Here is a 16,556-nt window from a genome sequence, read left to right as displayed (position 1 = left end):
ATCTAAACACCTGAGGCACTTGGTAGGTCTTTTCACCTCTAATAATAAAAGTATTTGAAAGTGCGCTGCCCAAATGTGTCTGGCTAGTCAAAAAGTTCCTCATTAACAGGCAAAGTAACCCCGCTTCAGCCTTTACCCACAGATATCAAAGAGGATAAGTCTTCTCCTGGACTGACACTAAATTCAAGGTCTCTTATTTTGTCTACTGACTCAAGGAACTACTTCATATCCCCAGGGAAAACGTAGAAGAAGCCTCCTTACTTTTTTTAATCTAGAAATGTAGACAACACAAGGTTCAGTATCAGCTCCACATCATCCACACCAAAGTCCTTCTGATTCAGACAGATCTACAGTGCTGAACAGCAGAGAAGAGGAACCAGGCTGCACAACTCGTCAAGGCAGACTCTGTGAGAACTGCAGATTTCTTGGGAGAAGCCAAAGAACAAGACTGGGTGCAGACTTGGCTTCCCTCTTTACAAAGCCTGAGGAATCCCAAGGTACAGAGGTATTCCAATAAGGCTACACTATCAAAGTATAACACGACCCACAAAAGGGAGATGGCATGAATTCACTCAAACAGCTTTGTAATAGGAGGAGAGACGAATACCACTATGGTTTGGGATTGTTTCTTCCCAGGATGCATCCAGGCATACCTCAAAGCCCAACTCAGGGCTTGGCTACACTTGCAAGTTGCAGCGCTGGTAGAGGCTTTCCAGCGCTGCAATTACACCCCCACCACTGCAGCAGCAGCAAGCGCGCGCTGCTCCTCTGCTGGCAGCTGGCTGCTGCCTGCTGGGGTGGGGGGGTAGCGGCGCAGGCAGCGCTGGGCATCCAGCTGCTCTCACACACACAACACCACACACCACTTTTTTATTGGGAGATAGGGAATAGAGAATGCTTTTAATATTTTTTAAAAAATTTGTTGTTTTTTTTTGTGTGTTTTTGTTTGTGTTTTTTTGTGTGAACCTCCGTTCTACCGTTTCTGCTGAGCTGCTATCAGCTCTGTGTCAAATCAAATCTCAATCAATCAATCATCCTCCCTCCTCCTCCTCCTCTGTGCTCCTCTCGCTCCCTCCTCTCTGCTTGCTCTCTATAAAAACAATCAAATGAGAGGCAGGCAGGGAAACAGCGGAGTCGTGCAGGCTTTTTTCAATTTAAGTTCAGAGAAAAAAATGTGGCTCCAAAATCCCCCTCTCTCTCCCCCCCCCCTGTCACACTGACCCCCCTCCACCCCCTCTTTTAAAGCACGTTGTGGCACACTTGAATGCTGGCTGGGCTGCCTGCGCATCTCCCAACCCAACAGCGCTGATGCTGCATGCACCAGCCACACACACCACTAGCTGTGGGCCACTGTGGCCACACACCACACAGCGCACACTGGAACACCAGGCGCCTGGAAACTACCAGCGCTGCAAACCGTAAGTGTAGCCAAGCCCTCAGATGGCACCAAGCTTAAACCAGGCAATCCTTAGCACTGAGACTGACATGGAGGAGACTCATCCCTTTGTCTGGCCTTTTAGATGGCCCTTGTAGAGGAAGAGGCAACAACCCTGGCACAAGAGAGTTCCCTTGATCTTTAGGAGACCCAGTCTTCATCTGAGGAATTGGCAACATCAGGAGATGCAACTGGAGTTTGAGGACATTTCCCTCCCCTCAGATCCAGGTCTTTGTTTTTCTTTTTTCCTCACCTCAAAGTTCCTCCTATATTTGATGGAAGAGATCAGAGGGAACCCAAAGTCATCTGACAGCCCAGGTCTAACTGCACCAACAGATGAGACAGTGGCACAGCACTATTGTCAAAAGGGAATAGCAACCAAGTCAAATCTAAGACCACCATCGGCACTAAGAAGTCAGCCCTCGTGGTGCTGACACATTAGAATCTGAAGCAGCATGGATGACTTTCCAGCACTGAGAGCTCTCTGGCACCAACACTTACTGAAAGTGTATTGTCTGAGGCTTTAAATCAAAGATTTCAAATACAGATGAGAACCATCATGATCATCTAGTCTGACCTCCTGTATAAACACAGGCCACAGAACTTCCCTAAAATAATTTCTAGAGCATCTCTTAGAAAAACATCCAATCTTGATTTTGGCATGTTTCTGTAAGAGTTATTTCGGTCAAACTAAGGCAGCAAGAGTTAAAGCAGCAGTCCCTCATCCCCTCCCCTCCCCTCTCTCCCTCCCCCCCACCAGTCTGTCATATTGACCACACAACATGCAATGAGGTCGTGTGTGGCAGCCATCATTAGACTGCAAAATACTTGAGTCTTCTGAGAATGCTCAAAAGTGATTTTTCACTCATTTATAATTCATCCACAAATCTCTCAAACCCATTGAAGGCATTGTGCCTAGTTTAGGGTTTAGAAGCCAAATTCTATGTTTGAAATTTCAACTGTTTTAGATGTAACATTTGTCTGGAATTTTAACAATTTCTTCAGCCTCACAGAACTCAAACTGCTAAAAGAAATTTCCTCACCTTTTCACAGAATGCCGCTGTTTAAAGAGAAAATCTTGAGCACCTGAGAAATGATGCTATAAATAAGAACCATTTTGCACTAAAGCCTCCTTTCCTTTGAAAGTAAAATGACCAAAGGAGAGCACTCACCACTAACGGTTTCTGATTTGATTTGAGGAAGGCCTTTTGATCTGCGTTCTCTCTCTTTTTCTCGTTCACGCCTTTCCTGTGACCGAGATCTAGGAGAGTGTCGGCGCCTATCCCGGGATCGAGAACGAGAGCGACGATGACGTGACCTTCGAGATCGAGATCCAGACCTCGATCGTCTCCTTTTTGGAGATCTAATTTTAAATAAAAATATTAACATACAATGCTTTGTCTAAACATACAGTAGAAATATCTATTTGACTCATCGGGAGCGAAAGTTCAACAATTGTATTTTTTAAAACTTTGAAATCAAGCATTAGGGTGTGTACACACTAGACATTTACACATAACAGTACATACTGTATCCCAAATAAGTATTTATACCAACTGTAAACTTAAACAACTAAACATACTTTATCTATACTACAAATCTGTTGTAATTTATTGTAATTTATTATTCTTTCATCTTCTGATATCCTCTATCACTTTTATTTTACTCTTGTATTATGGCACTAACTCCAATATCTATTATATCACAGAATGTACTTGCAGCTATAAGTGAGGAAAACTTTTCTTACAAGATGACAACTAAAAAATTAATAGAAATGTCAGTGAAAAAGACGGTTTCTACCTTTTGTAACTGTTGTTCTTTGAGATGTTGTTGCTCATGTCCATTCTAAGTAGGTGTGTGCACTGCGTGCACAATCGTCGGAAGGTTTTCCCCTAGTGGTATCTATCAGGTCAGGCCAGGACCCCCTGGATGTCAAGGCCTTGAGCTCAGATACCCTCCTGGCTGAAGTTATCATGACCAGGAATGCCACCTTCCATGAAAAGGCAGACGAGCAAGCATGTTGCTAAGGCCTCAAAGGGGGGCCGCCATTAACCTGGAGAGTACCAGGTTAAGGTCCCATGCTGGTACTGGATGGTGAACTTGAGGGTATAACCTGTCTAGTCCCTGGGGAAGCAGCCCATCAGGCTAGTGAACACCAATCAACCAGCAACCCCTGGATGGAGCGCAGAGCTTGCCGTCAGGTGAACCTTTAAGGATGAAACCGCTAGACCTAGCTGCTTCAAATGCAAGATGAGGGGTATTGATGCTTTCATCAGATGTAACCTTCTGCATCGCCAAAATCAAAAATCTCTTCCACTTGACCACGTATGTAGCTCTAGTGGATGGTTTCCTGCTGCCGAGGAGGACCTCTCTTATAGGCTCTGAGCATGTCAACTCCATGGGGTTTAGCTATGATGCTTCCATGCCATGAGGTGGAGAGAGACGAGGTTGGGATGCTGGAGGCATCCGTGGTCCTGGATGATTAGGTTTGGCACCAAAGGCAAGGCGATTGGGGTGTCTACTGACAATTCCAGGAGCGTGGTATACCTGTGTTGACAGGGCTAGGCTGCAGCTATCAGTATGACAGACGCTCTTTCCCTTCTGACCTTGAACAGGACCTTGTGAATGAGCGAGAAGGGTGGGAATGCATAGAACAGGTGGTCCTTCCAGGGAAGGAGAAATGCATCCGTGATAGAGTCAGGGCTGTGGTTCAGGAAGGAGCAAAACTGCTGAACTTTGCAGTTCACTTGCTCACTTTCTATTGAGTCTTGTCGTGAACAGATCTACCTGGGGAACCCCCACTGTTGGAAGATGCTGTTCACGATGTCCAGGCGAATGGACCACTCATGGTTGTGGAAGGACCTGTTGAGATGGTCCTCCAGCTCATTCTGGAATCCTGGAAGTAAGATGCCTCTAGGTGTATTGAGTGGGCTATGCAGAAGTCCCACAGCTTGAGGGCTTCCTGGTATAGGGGAGAGGCGCGTACTCCACCTTGTCTGTTTATATAAAACATCGCTATTGTATTGTCCATCATGACCGATATGCACCAGCCTTCCAGATGGGATCGGAAAGTTTGGCAGGCTAGGCAAACCGCTCTCTGCTCCCCGACATTGATGTGAAGTAAGAGCTCTGCTTGGGACCAGAAGCCTTGAGTCCTGAGGGCCCCTAGATGTGCTCCCCACCTCAACGCTGATATGTCCATGACAAGGGACATTGAGGGATGGGGCCTGGAGAATCCCTGTGCATGCCACTTGAGGATTAAACCAGCATATGGAGGGTCTCTCCAGTTATAGGAGGGACTCTATAACCAGAGGTGGGAGCGAAACGATCTTGTCCAGATTGTCTCTGTTTGGTTGGTACACTAATGCCAGCCAAGCCTAGATAGGCCTGAGGCGCAGTCTTGCACGCTGAACTACATATGTGCATGCGGCCATGTGACCTAGCAGCTTCAAGCAGCTCTGCACCATTGCAGTGTGAAAACGCCTGAAGTCCTCTATGATGGAGCAAATGGCTTGGAAGCGAGGCTCCGGAAGAAATACTCTTGTGTGAGTGGAGTCCAGGATTGCTCCTATAAACTCTCTCCTCTGGGTAGGGGATAGGGTTGACATTGGCACGTTCAGCAACAGACCCTCTGTCAAAGGCTGACCGTATCAGGTTTACATGCGCCTCTACCTGCGCCCTGGAGTGGTCCCTGACAAGCCAGTTGTCGAGGTATGGGAACACCTGCCGTCTCCTCAGGAAAGCAGCGACAACTGCCACACACTTGGTAAACACACGAGGGGCCGCTGACAGGCCAAAGGGGAGGACTGTAAGATGACTGCAGTTCACTACGAACCTGAGGAACCTCCTGGGGGACAGGACTATCGATATATGAAAGTATGTGTCCTTCAAATCGAGGGCAGCATACAAGTTCCCCAGGATCCAGGGAGGGAAAGATGATGGCAAAGATACCATGAGAAACTTCAGTTTCATGAATCTGTTGAGGTTTTGCTGGTCGAGAATGGGTCTGAGACCCCCTTTGGCTTTCGATCAGGAGTAGAATCCCTTTCCCCTTAGCTCCCGAGGAACCTCCTCTACTGCTCCTGCACTTAGGAGCGTTTGCACCTCCTGTACAAGAAGTTGCTTGTGAGAGTGGTCCCTGAAGAGGGACGGGGAAGGAGGATGGAAGGGAAGGGAGGAACAGAATTGGAGAGCAGCAAAGAATCCTGTGGCACCTTATAGACTAACAGACGTTTTGCAGCATGAGCTTTCGTGGGTGAATACCCACTTCGTCGGATGCAAGTGGAGAGAATATCCCAATTGGAGAGAATATCCCAATTCTACTGTGCACTGCATCCAGCAGTCTGAAGTTATCTGGGTCCACGCACAATAGATGGTTCAAGAAACAGGGAGAAAGATCCAGGATGTGGTCTGGTGCATCACCTGGGTGTACCCTCAAAAGACATGTTTGGAACCGGAGGACTGCCTTGCCGAACCCTGGCCTTGGGTGGGTGGGGACTGGGGAGGCCTGCCCTGCTTCCTGGAGTAGTCCTGCCTAGGCTGCGTAGGATAACAACACAGGGGAGACGGGGGCTCAAAGCGCTTTCTCTGTGTGGCTGGTGCACACAGCCCCAAGGACTTCAATGCTGCCCATGAATCCTTCAGGTTATGGAGTTTGGAGTCCACCTGCTCTGAAAACAACCCCAAGTCTTCAAAGGGAGGGTCCTGTATTGTTTGTTGGGCCTCTGGAGGGAGGCCTGACACCTGCAGCCATGAATTCCTCTTCATGGAGATAGTGAAGAATATGGTTCGCATGGCCAAGTTTGCCGCATCCAGGGCAGCCTTCAACGGAGTCCTTGCCACTGCCAGAGCCAGTTGGGGACGAAGGGCTCCCTCCATGAGGAGATGTTTAAGTATGAAGTCCCTCTCTTTTTTAGTGCTATGACGAAATCCCTTGCAAATCCCACACCAATTTGTCTGATGGGACCTCAAACAGGACTCGTGGGGATCACCCTTTGGCATAAGTTTATGGCAGGCCCCGCACGGCTTGAATTCTTGGGACTGAGGCATGCCCCAATCCCTGGGAAGGGGGAAACCAATTTGGGGGGAGGGACCAAATTGAGGTTGGAACCACCCCCCAAACAGAAACTCACTAAGCTAACCACTACCAAAACACTAATTCTACTCTATTTATAAATGCAATAATAGAAACAACTAGGGGAGTGCAAGAGAAGAGACATGCAGCTCCAATGACTGTCATAAGTGGTAAGAAGGAACTCAAGTGGCGGCAGGTCTGCAGGGCCCTATATGCAGCGCCATGAAAGTGAAACTCCAAGGGGCACCGACCCAACAGGTACCACTAGGGGAAAAACCTTCCAATGACTGTACACGCGGTGTGCGCACACCTACTTGGAATCAACATGAACAAGCACTCGAGGAAGAACAATACTACTTTACACTATTATTTAAAGCTAAGCAAACCAAGGCCTGACAGGTATTTCAAGGTAATCCTCCAAAAAAATCCAAGTAAAGTGCTGCAAAGGAGTGACCCTGGTAATTTAGTAGGCAGATTTGCCACATAAATACAGGTGGCTTTCAACAGTATCCCAGGATTCTGTTAGGATATGCTGTCTGTCTTTCTGATAGGCAAAACCTACAGCCCACAAAATCATTCAAGAGCCTATGGATCTTTTTGCAAAAATAGTGTTGTGAACTCTAGAATCCTGGTACAAATTAAATAATGACATTCTGTCTATTTAAGATTTCTCCAGTAACTGCAAAGGGAGAAGTTATTCTTCACTTTTACCAGAAGAGGAGAAATGTAATACTGATGGTTCTGAATGACTGTCTCATTCCACTCAAGTAGTAGCTGTATTTCAGAGATATAAGAGTGATCCCTATGTATCTACTGCAGCTACTTATTTGGCCCCCCATTATTGTAGTATCCAAGCACTTCACAATCTTTACATGTATTTATCAACACAACCAATGCAGTAAGAAGGTCATTTTACCCATGGAGAAGTGAGGCATAAAGATATTAAGGATTTGTCTACACCAGGAAATTTACTAGCATAGTTATACCATATATCCTTTGTGCATACTCTTATTCCGGAATAAGTGTGTCCACATAGGGATTTATCCTGCCATCTCTACAGTGGTAAAATTATACCAGTAAATTTCCCAGTTTAGTCAAGCCCTTAGTGACTTGCTCAAGGTCACCCAGGAAGAGCAGGGAATTGAACCCAGGATCACCAAATCCCTGGCTACCACACTAACCATAGGGCTATCCTTCCTCAACACATAGATACTTAGTAAAGCACTTTGAATCCTTTTGATGAGATTTTATAAACAAACTTTAGCATATGTAAAAAATATCACATATATTTTCAGTGCTAGAAAAAATTACATTATCTTACCTTGATGCTGATCTAGATCTTGATTTTCTGTTATCAGAAACATGTCGTTTAACTTCCTGAACACAGGTCTGTTCCACCTCCATATCCTAAAATACCCCACAAGTTAAAATGCTGTAATTACTGCAAGTATTAATTTTATTCCAGTTTCTGACTGGACTCAATTAGTCTACCGAATAAGTTACATGAAATTAAATTCATAGTTAGATATCTAGAATCAAAACCATGATATGATTTTGTCCAAAACAGATTTTACTGTTTTATTCACCAGTGCAAAAAAATAATAATAAGCACAATACATTCATAATAAATACTATTACTATGTCAACATTTTAAAAATAAATCATACAAAACTTCAATTTTTAAATTATTGATTTTTCTCCATGATTAGTTAATTTCAGCATGTTATGTTATTAGGTATAATAAATATTTATACAGTAAGAATAGGGTATGAATAACTAATGACAGTCAAGCTAAAAAAAACACATTGATTTTTTTAAAAACCTACTGTTGTTACAAGTAACGTCCAAAGTCACCTAGTCTGTGTCTCACAATGTGTTCCACAACAGTATGCTCTAATAGTAGAAGATATTTGCTCTAACTGCCAGTTCAAATTTTTCACTTTTTGTTTTAACATTTTCTTTTAATTGAGCACCAAAAGATTAAATCATTGGCAAAATAAGGTGTGCACGAAGGGACACACCCTGACTCTTGTGGGGAGGATACTAATGAACTCTTCCGGGCCTGTTCAGCACAAATGAGGCACACCTGCAAGGCTTGTTCTGCCTGGAAGGGTGAGCTTAAAAAAAAAGAAAACCTGCCACAGGAAGAGGCAGTGAACAGGAGGAGGACTGTTCCACCTCAGAGACTGCTGACAGCAAAGACAGGCCAGCTGAGAGGGAGAAAGTGAAACTGCCCCCTCACAAAGCAGCACACACCCCAAGAGGAGGACCTGGAGGTAGCCCCCATTGAAAGACAACAAATCTGCTGACAGACTAAGCCCAAAGGGCTGAATTCAGAAAGACTGCCTGATATCCAGGCCACTTTTGCCTTTGTTTTCACACAGATTCTCCTCTCTCATAAGAGAAAGAGAGGGGAGAGGACCTTTCTTTTGTCTGTTTTATTCTGAGAACTCCTCATGTGCTACTAACTGGGGGAAGGACAAACAACTAGAAGGGGGGTCTGGAGGAAGCCCCTGCCTCCCAGTCTGCAACAAGGAAACACTGCTCTGAAATGTCTTATGAGGCCCAATGTGGGGCTCCCCCTTCCTGCAGACTTTAAGCAAAGTTTATAGGAGAAAGTTATACTGGGTGGATTATGGGGATTGTAGATGATATAATGGAAGGATAGGAGAGTAGGGGGAGTCTTATCCATATTTTAAGAATTTGAGGTTTAAATGCTTAACACTTTCTCCTCCCTCTCCATTCAAAAGCAGGGAGTATGACTCCATCCCGCTCTTTCCCATGCCTCCCAATCTTCCACCATCCTCTTCATATTCCTTTTCTCAGACTTTTTCTACTATCAGGTCTCCAGTCAGAGATACCTATGAGGAGGGCAAGGTGTCATTTCCATGAATTGTGAGATGAAATGTTATCAAGCAACCACAGGCCCATTCTCTCATTTTTCAAGGGTATATATATATATATATATATATATATATATATATATATATATATATATATATAAAATTATGTTAATCTAGGCTGGCCAACTGAATGAAGTCACCTGCTTTTCTCAGAGCTACAGGAGCAGCAAAGGTCCCCAACTTTGCTTGATGTCTGAAGCAAATAAATTGACCAGCAGAGTCCCCAACTCTTGGAAGACTGAATCATTCTGCAGATCAGTTTTCTCTCCCCTGAACACACAGCCTGAAACCTTAGTTTTGCCAGAACATATGAAGCTGAAACTAGTTAACTCAAAATGTGTTCCACAACAGTTAGAGGGGGTAGCTCTCACCCTAAATCACAGAGGAAGCAGTTGTAAGGAGCCATGTATCTCATGGCTTTCCCAACTGCCTGCAATCCCAGATAATGGATGCTCCTTTTGAATTCTCATGGGAACTATTTTTCTTCCCATTTGCACTTGATCAGGCAGGCAACCCAGGTAAACCACACAGTAAGAATTTTAGACAGAAGTTTTCCTCACTGATGTTTCTAGATTTGTTCCATCTTCTCAGGGATTGAAAAACTTCAGTGAGGAAGGTTATCTCTGAAGAAAGACCAGGCCCTGATCTTATCGACAGAAGAAATGCCTGGAAAACCCTACCGTAAAGGACAGTCCACTCAGCTGTAGGTGAGCAATAAATCATCAACTCCAGATGAATGGCTTGCCAAATAGTTGCAGCAGTGTGTTTGTGTAGTCTCTGAACCAACTGTTCAATTTGTCACTGTATTTTTATTATTTTACATGACTGTAGCACCTAGGAGCCCCAGTCCTGGCATTGTACTAGGCATTGTAAAAACAATGAACAAAAAGACAGACCCTGCTCCAAAGAGTTTACAATCTAAGTCTGCAGGACGAATGACCCTTTCAAAGTGTGTGCAGAACCTCAACCTCAGGTGTGTTAAGTCCCACAAAAATGATACGGAGCATTTGTCCCAGATGATCACAAAACTGTGTTGAAGAATCTGGATCATTCTCCAGGAGTTCTGAATCACCTCCTGTCTGCTACAAAACCTGAGGTGGTTGTCATCCAAAAGGGCTGAAATGTATATACCCTCTTCTTTGAGGAAGGTAAATATGGCCACTAAAATCTTGGGAACAAACATGCTGACAAAAAGCTGACAAAAAAATCCAAGGGTGGGGAAGAGGAAAAAAATACTGAAAATGGTGATGATCTCAATCACAGGTACTAGAAACATGATAGACTAATGGAAACAAGCAAGTACGGGATTATTTTTATATCTACACAACATAAACTACTCTTTTGCTGGATGTCCTGAATGAAGAAAAAGGGTCACCATCCACAAGCATGCATCTTACTGCCACAATTTACAGGAAACAGGACCAGGATTGGGACGGACCCCCATCATTATTTTTGGGAACCAAGGCAAATCTTAAATATCAAACTGCCTCTTCGGAGGGTGGGGCAGGTGAAATTGCATATAGGGACAGTTGGTGATAAACCAAGTCCTAAAAAGCTGTCCATTTGTTTGGGCTGAAGGGAAGCAAATTAGGGACATGAAGTTTGGTCAGAGGGGATAAAAATGTGGTAGTTACATTGTACAAATGTCCAAAACACACTGGGGTCCCAAGTGGATTTAGCCCAAACTGACAGAAGAAACTTTCTCAAGCTAGCCCTGATAGGGAGGCACAGTCACAATCAACACTCTGACTGCTCAGTGGCTCCTAAGAAGTAATCTCTCTCTGGCAGAAAAAAGGACCACCTTCCTGGCATTTGCCAGTACCCCTAAAGTTCTTAGCCTGAAGAAAGCAATCATTTTTGTCTTTGTGCACAGAAAGCTTGTTCACATTCAAGGCCTCAACAATTTACTTTTTGTGATTATAAAGGGAGCCTGAATCAGATAGATTCGGAAGATAGCCTATGTCCCAGGACTGCAACTGAATGTATACCCTGGCTATTGTGGTGGAACAGAAGAAAATCCTGTGATATCACAGGCTGCATCATAAATTGAGAAAACTTGGTACGGATTCCGGAGCCTCTTTTTTGTAATCACATTGCTTTTTGGATCTCCATTTGGATGATTTACTGTCTTTAATAAAAGAAAGGGAAGCTCTGGAGGTGACTACACAGGCTATAAGTACACACAAGGCTGCTGAGAATGCACTCAATCTCCTTTCAGAGAATGTTCAAGTCTTATCCTTACGTTCTTCAGGGAAACTGCTCCCTCAAAAGTCTTTCACAGATAAAGTCTTAGAATCCCTTTCAGAGATGGCAAATTTTGACTTCTTGTGTTTAGAAACTTTATATTCCGTATATACTTGTTCATTAGCCCGTTCATTTATAAGCCAACCCCCCAAGATGGTTAGGTAAAAATAGCAAAAACTGTATGACCCTTTCATAAACTGACCCTATATTTCAGGGGTTGGCAAACTTTGGCTCCTGGCCCGTCAGGGTAAGCTGCTGGCAGGTTGGGACGTTTTGTTTACTTAGAACGTCTGCAGGCACAGAGCCCCGGGGCTCCGTGCCTGCAGACGCTCCAGGTAAACAAAATGACAATGTATTAGATATTCAATTCAATGATTCCATAGAGTTTAAAATCATCAAATTTGGTGTAGACCCCCGCTCTTTGATGCGTCACTTTTTTACCAAAAATATTCAGCTTATGAACAAGTATATACCGTAATTTAAGTCAGAATTTGCTCACTGATCACTTCGAAGAAGGAGCCAGCCACTTTAAATCCACAATATCCTCCAAAACCTCTGAGATAAGGGAACTATCCCTTACCTACCGTTTTTCATTTTCAGGGGAATTTCTTGGAATTTTTGGGTCTGCCTCTATTTCAAATATATTGTTAATCTCTAAAATGAGCTCATTCATATAGTTTACCTCCAGAATTAGAGTCAGACTGATATTGCTGCAGGGACTTTGAGGAGAGAGAGTATTACTGCAGCTTGATGGGGGTGGAGGGAGAGATGAAAAGAGGTAAACAGACTTACCTGCAAGATCCAAATCCAAAGCTTTTCCCAAAGAGAAGCAGGAAAAAAGTAAGCATTGCTTCTGCTACACAGAGGCAGAACATTTGTGGTGCAGTGTCTACTGAAGCACTTTGGCACTTAAACTTCTATCAAGTGAGCTGCCTCCATGAATGTCTGTGGGCATGGTTACCTTCAGCAGTCTGACAGGTTACCTGCTAGTGCTTTTAAACCACTAGGAGCCTAAAATTGTATTGGATGGCAAGAGTCCTCACCTGCTGATGTGTTTTCTGTATGTGTGGTTCACTCTGTACTGGGAAAGGAGCTTGGAAAGTCTGCTGCACTGCTGGTGTTGGCGGTATCACAGGCTGAGCCATGGGAGGAAACTGTGGGGTAGGTAGAAGTCCAAAACCTGCCATTTGTCCATTAGGAGGGAGCGGGACCTTTATGGGGGAAAAAAGTTCATTTTCAGTCTTGGCGTGGCTTGATTAATGGAAAGCTGCACATATTTTGCTCAGAGCAGCACTGCAAGCTTTATATGAAAAAAGCACATATATACATTAACTATGTGTCTTCAGACATGCATTTATATATCTCTCTAGTTGTGTGGCCCCTTTCAACACTCAAATGAAAAATTTAGCATGCAATATGTCATTAGAATATGTACAATACATTAACATGCATTCACAATGCAACTTAGTTCTAAACATTTTCTACTCTAGGGGACTGACAAGGCTCTGATGCTGCAACACATTTAATTTTCTATATGTAAGTACTGCAATTGAAGTCAATGGAACCACACATGAAATTATGTGTATAAGTTGTTTACCAAAGCTAATGGTGTATACAAACGTTATTTCTTCATATTTAACAGATTTCCTTCCAGTTTCATGCGTCAAAAATATTAAATGATTCGACATGAAGAGTAGACATTCTAAACACGTATTAATAAAAGTAACAAATTCCAAAGGAAATGAATCTCAAAGATAATTCAAAGCTACCTGGTGGTGCATTGGATCTTGCTGCATTCCCATCAGCCGCGGTTGAAATGGGTCTATATTTGGGAGCTGTGGATATACTGGCTGCGGCATACCTTCTCCTGGAAATCCACTAAAAAAACAGATAATTACTCTGCAGCAGCAAGGCAATATTAATATGTAAACATTCTGTTTTTACATTTAAAAATCTCATTGCTGCTTCAAATTTAGATAAAAATTTAGCTGAATACTCCATAGAAACCAATCATCCAATTATAGGTAGAGCTGGAAGTGATTTCTTTAGTTAAGGCTACCTAAAACTTTGCATTACAAGACCCTATTTTCAATTATAACTTTGCCAAAATTTAATCATCCAGACTGAGATTTTTCATGCCAGGTGTCTCTCTCAGGCTATACCCATGTTTCAGCAAAAAAGGTTCAGATGTTTGAGAATAAGGTTAGAGGAAAAAAAAAAAATCTTACAAATGTTTTGCTGAGAAACTCTAGTACCCTCACACTTTGGAGCAGAACTTGAAGTTTGGCCAAGGGAGGTTGGGGAGAGAAGAGGGATGTGTGTCACACTGTGATCAGAGAAGTGCCTTTTGATGCCTTATTCAGTGCACAGAACAGACAGTGCTCAGGAAATTAACCAGATATGCATAGGGAATAAGGGTGTTCTAGAACCCTGGTCTCTTTTGTTGCAGACATTGGAAGGTGTGTAATGAATGGAAGTGTGAAAAACTGGACTCTAGCCATGACTCTGCCACACATTTCCTTTGTGATGCAGGACAAGTCACTTAAACCAAACTTTTCAGTGTGAGTTCTCATTTTCTGTTTGCCCAACCTGAGACAGCTGGAGCCTGATTTCCAGAAATGCTACATACTCAAATGCAAATGGAATCAATGGGAGCTGTGTTTTAAACATTTAACGTGCTATAAATACATTAAATGCGCTGAAAAAAATCAGGCCCAATATGGCCTCAAGTGGTACACCCAGTATTAGTAGATACTTTCAATAATTTTGGTCTTAATCTTTATGTGCCTTAGGTCCCACCTGTAAAACAGGGACACTACCCCCACTTTACTTCAGACAGATGTTGTGAAGAGAAGTCCATTAATATTTGTGAAACATTCAGATGCTATGGAGACAAGCACCATAAAAAAAGCTTATGAGGAAATTAACAGTTCTGCATTAAGTGCGGAGCTTGGGTTGTGTGTGACAAATAAGACATGAGGCCACATATTCAATATTTTTGTTTAGATGCTTAGTAACTACCCATTCATTGAGTACCATCCAGCTTGTGCACTGAATGAGGCAGGGCCATTACAGGCAAAAGTATGTAATCACGTAATTAAACACTACCACAATGCGTATGCACAAAGGGGCCGAACTGAAGTTGCACACGAATTAAGGATGCACTTAACTCTGCGTGCTTAAGATTGCAAACTCAATTTTCTCTTAACAATTCTGTGTTTCTTCCACAGCCAGAAAAGCAGTCAAGTTCATTTTATTAATAAAAAAATGCCTTGAAATATCCAGCTTTAAAAAACAAAAAAAAAACCCAAAACTGAAATCTTGCACCTATAACTAGATGAGCTGTTAGATAACCTACAGAACAGATTCTTCACCCAATTCTGTGACATGCCAAACTCTTACACGGTACTGTTTAAATAAAAATAATATAGTCAAACAATTATCAATATCTAAACTTGCAGACTCTTTATTTCTATATTGTCACAACCTAGAATTTTAATTGAAGCTTTCTTGTATTCATATGAATCTTATTAGTTTTATTTTACGACATCACAAAACTTACAATGGTGGTTGAGAAATGGAAGGAGACGGAGCTGAATCCTCTTTCTTTGAGTCTTCTACTGCTTCTGGCTCATCATCATAGTCAAATCGATCTAGCAGCTTCTGAAAGAAGTTACATTGAGCCAACTCCACTTTCCTCAATATTTTATAGCTAAAATATATTTCTATTACATTAAGGATATAAATGTCTTACTATAAAATTTTAGCAACTCCGGAAATAAAAGGCGAAAGATATTTTACTCAAAGAGCAAAGAAAAAGACAGTTACCCTTTTTCGTAACTCGTGCTCTTCGAGATGTGTTGATCATGTTCATTCCATTGTAGAGGTGTGTGCTCGCAACGTGCACCGGTGCCAGAAGTCTTTCCTCAGGGGTATCTGTAGGGACCAGCTCTGGTGCCCTCTGGAGTGGCGCGCACATGTCACGGTATAAGGGGCACTGCCATCTCCCCCTACCCTCAGTTTCTTCTTGCCAGAAACTCTGACAGTGGGGAAGGAGGGTGGGTCATGGAATGGACATGAGCAACACATCTTGAAGAACACTAGTTAAGAAAAAAGATAACTGTCTTTTCCTCGAGTGCTTGCTCATGTCCATTCCATTGTAGGCAACTCCCAAGCAGTACCACCAGAGGAGCAACACAGCTCTGCCAAATCCAGAGTCACCTCTTGCTTGCTGGGTGATGGCGTAGTGCGTCATGAACGTGTGTATCAAAGACCACGTCGCAGCCCTGCAGATGTCCTGGATAGGGACATGTGCCAGAAAGGCCGCTGAGGACACTTGAGCCCTGGTCGAGTGGACCTTCACTATAGGCGGTGGCTCGGCCTAAGCCAGCTCATAACAGGTCCAGATGCAAGTGGTGATCCAATTCGAGATCCTCTGAGAGGACACCAGGAGACCCTTCATCCTGTCCACTGTGGCGATAAAGAGCTGGGTTGATCTATGGAAGGGTTTGGTGTGCTCCAGGTAGAATGCTAGAGAGCGTGACGGACATCCAAAGTGTGTAGCCGCCTCTCCTCATTGGTTGAGTGTGGCTTCAGACAGAACACCGGGAGGAAGATATCTGGTTGACATGAAAAGGGGACACCACCTTAGGCAGGAGAGCTGTATGAGGTCACAGCTCCGACACCCAGCAGAAGAATCGCTTCTACTTTGCCAGGTAAGTCGCTCTGGGGACGGCTTTCTGCTTTCCGCTTTCCAAGAGAAGCTGCTGTACCTGACTAGAGCAGGCCTGTTCCCCTGGAGTCAGCCACGCAGCAGCCAAGCTGTGAGGTGAAGAGAGGGAAGGTTCGGATGCAGAAGCCGACCGGTGTCCTGTGAGAGTGGGTTCGGGCAGCTTGGCAG

General features: G+C 43.7%; 1 protein-coding gene across 3 annotated transcripts in view; it reads right to left on the bottom strand.

Annotated features, from left to right (window-relative positions):
• SCAF4 (SR-related CTD associated factor 4) overlaps positions 1–16,556 on the bottom strand; it is a 73,679-nt gene that overhangs the window by 22,981 nt on the left and 34,142 nt on the right. For 2 of the 3 annotated variants that reach the window (XM_039526612.1, XM_039526590.1), the window contains exons 8-12: positions 15,219–15,319; positions 13,426–13,534; positions 12,700–12,867; positions 7,831–7,916; positions 2,608–2,798 (exon numbers count right to left, since the gene is read on the bottom strand). In XM_039526612.1, coding sequence (XP_039382546.1) covers positions 2,608–2,798; positions 7,831–7,916; positions 12,700–12,867; positions 13,426–13,534; positions 15,219–15,319 — 655 coding nt within the window. The remainder of the gene's footprint in view (positions 1–2,607; positions 2,799–7,830; positions 7,917–12,699; positions 12,868–13,425; positions 13,535–15,218; positions 15,320–16,556) is intronic. The other variant, XM_039526601.1, reaches the window with a different exon arrangement.

This window comes from Mauremys reevesii, linkage group 1 (assembly GCF_016161935.1).
Source record: "Mauremys reevesii isolate NIE-2019 linkage group 1, ASM1616193v1, whole genome shotgun sequence".
Lineage (NCBI taxonomy): Eukaryota > Metazoa > Chordata > Testudines > Geoemydidae > Mauremys > Mauremys reevesii.
This window is presented reverse-complemented; position numbering and strand designations above follow the sequence as displayed.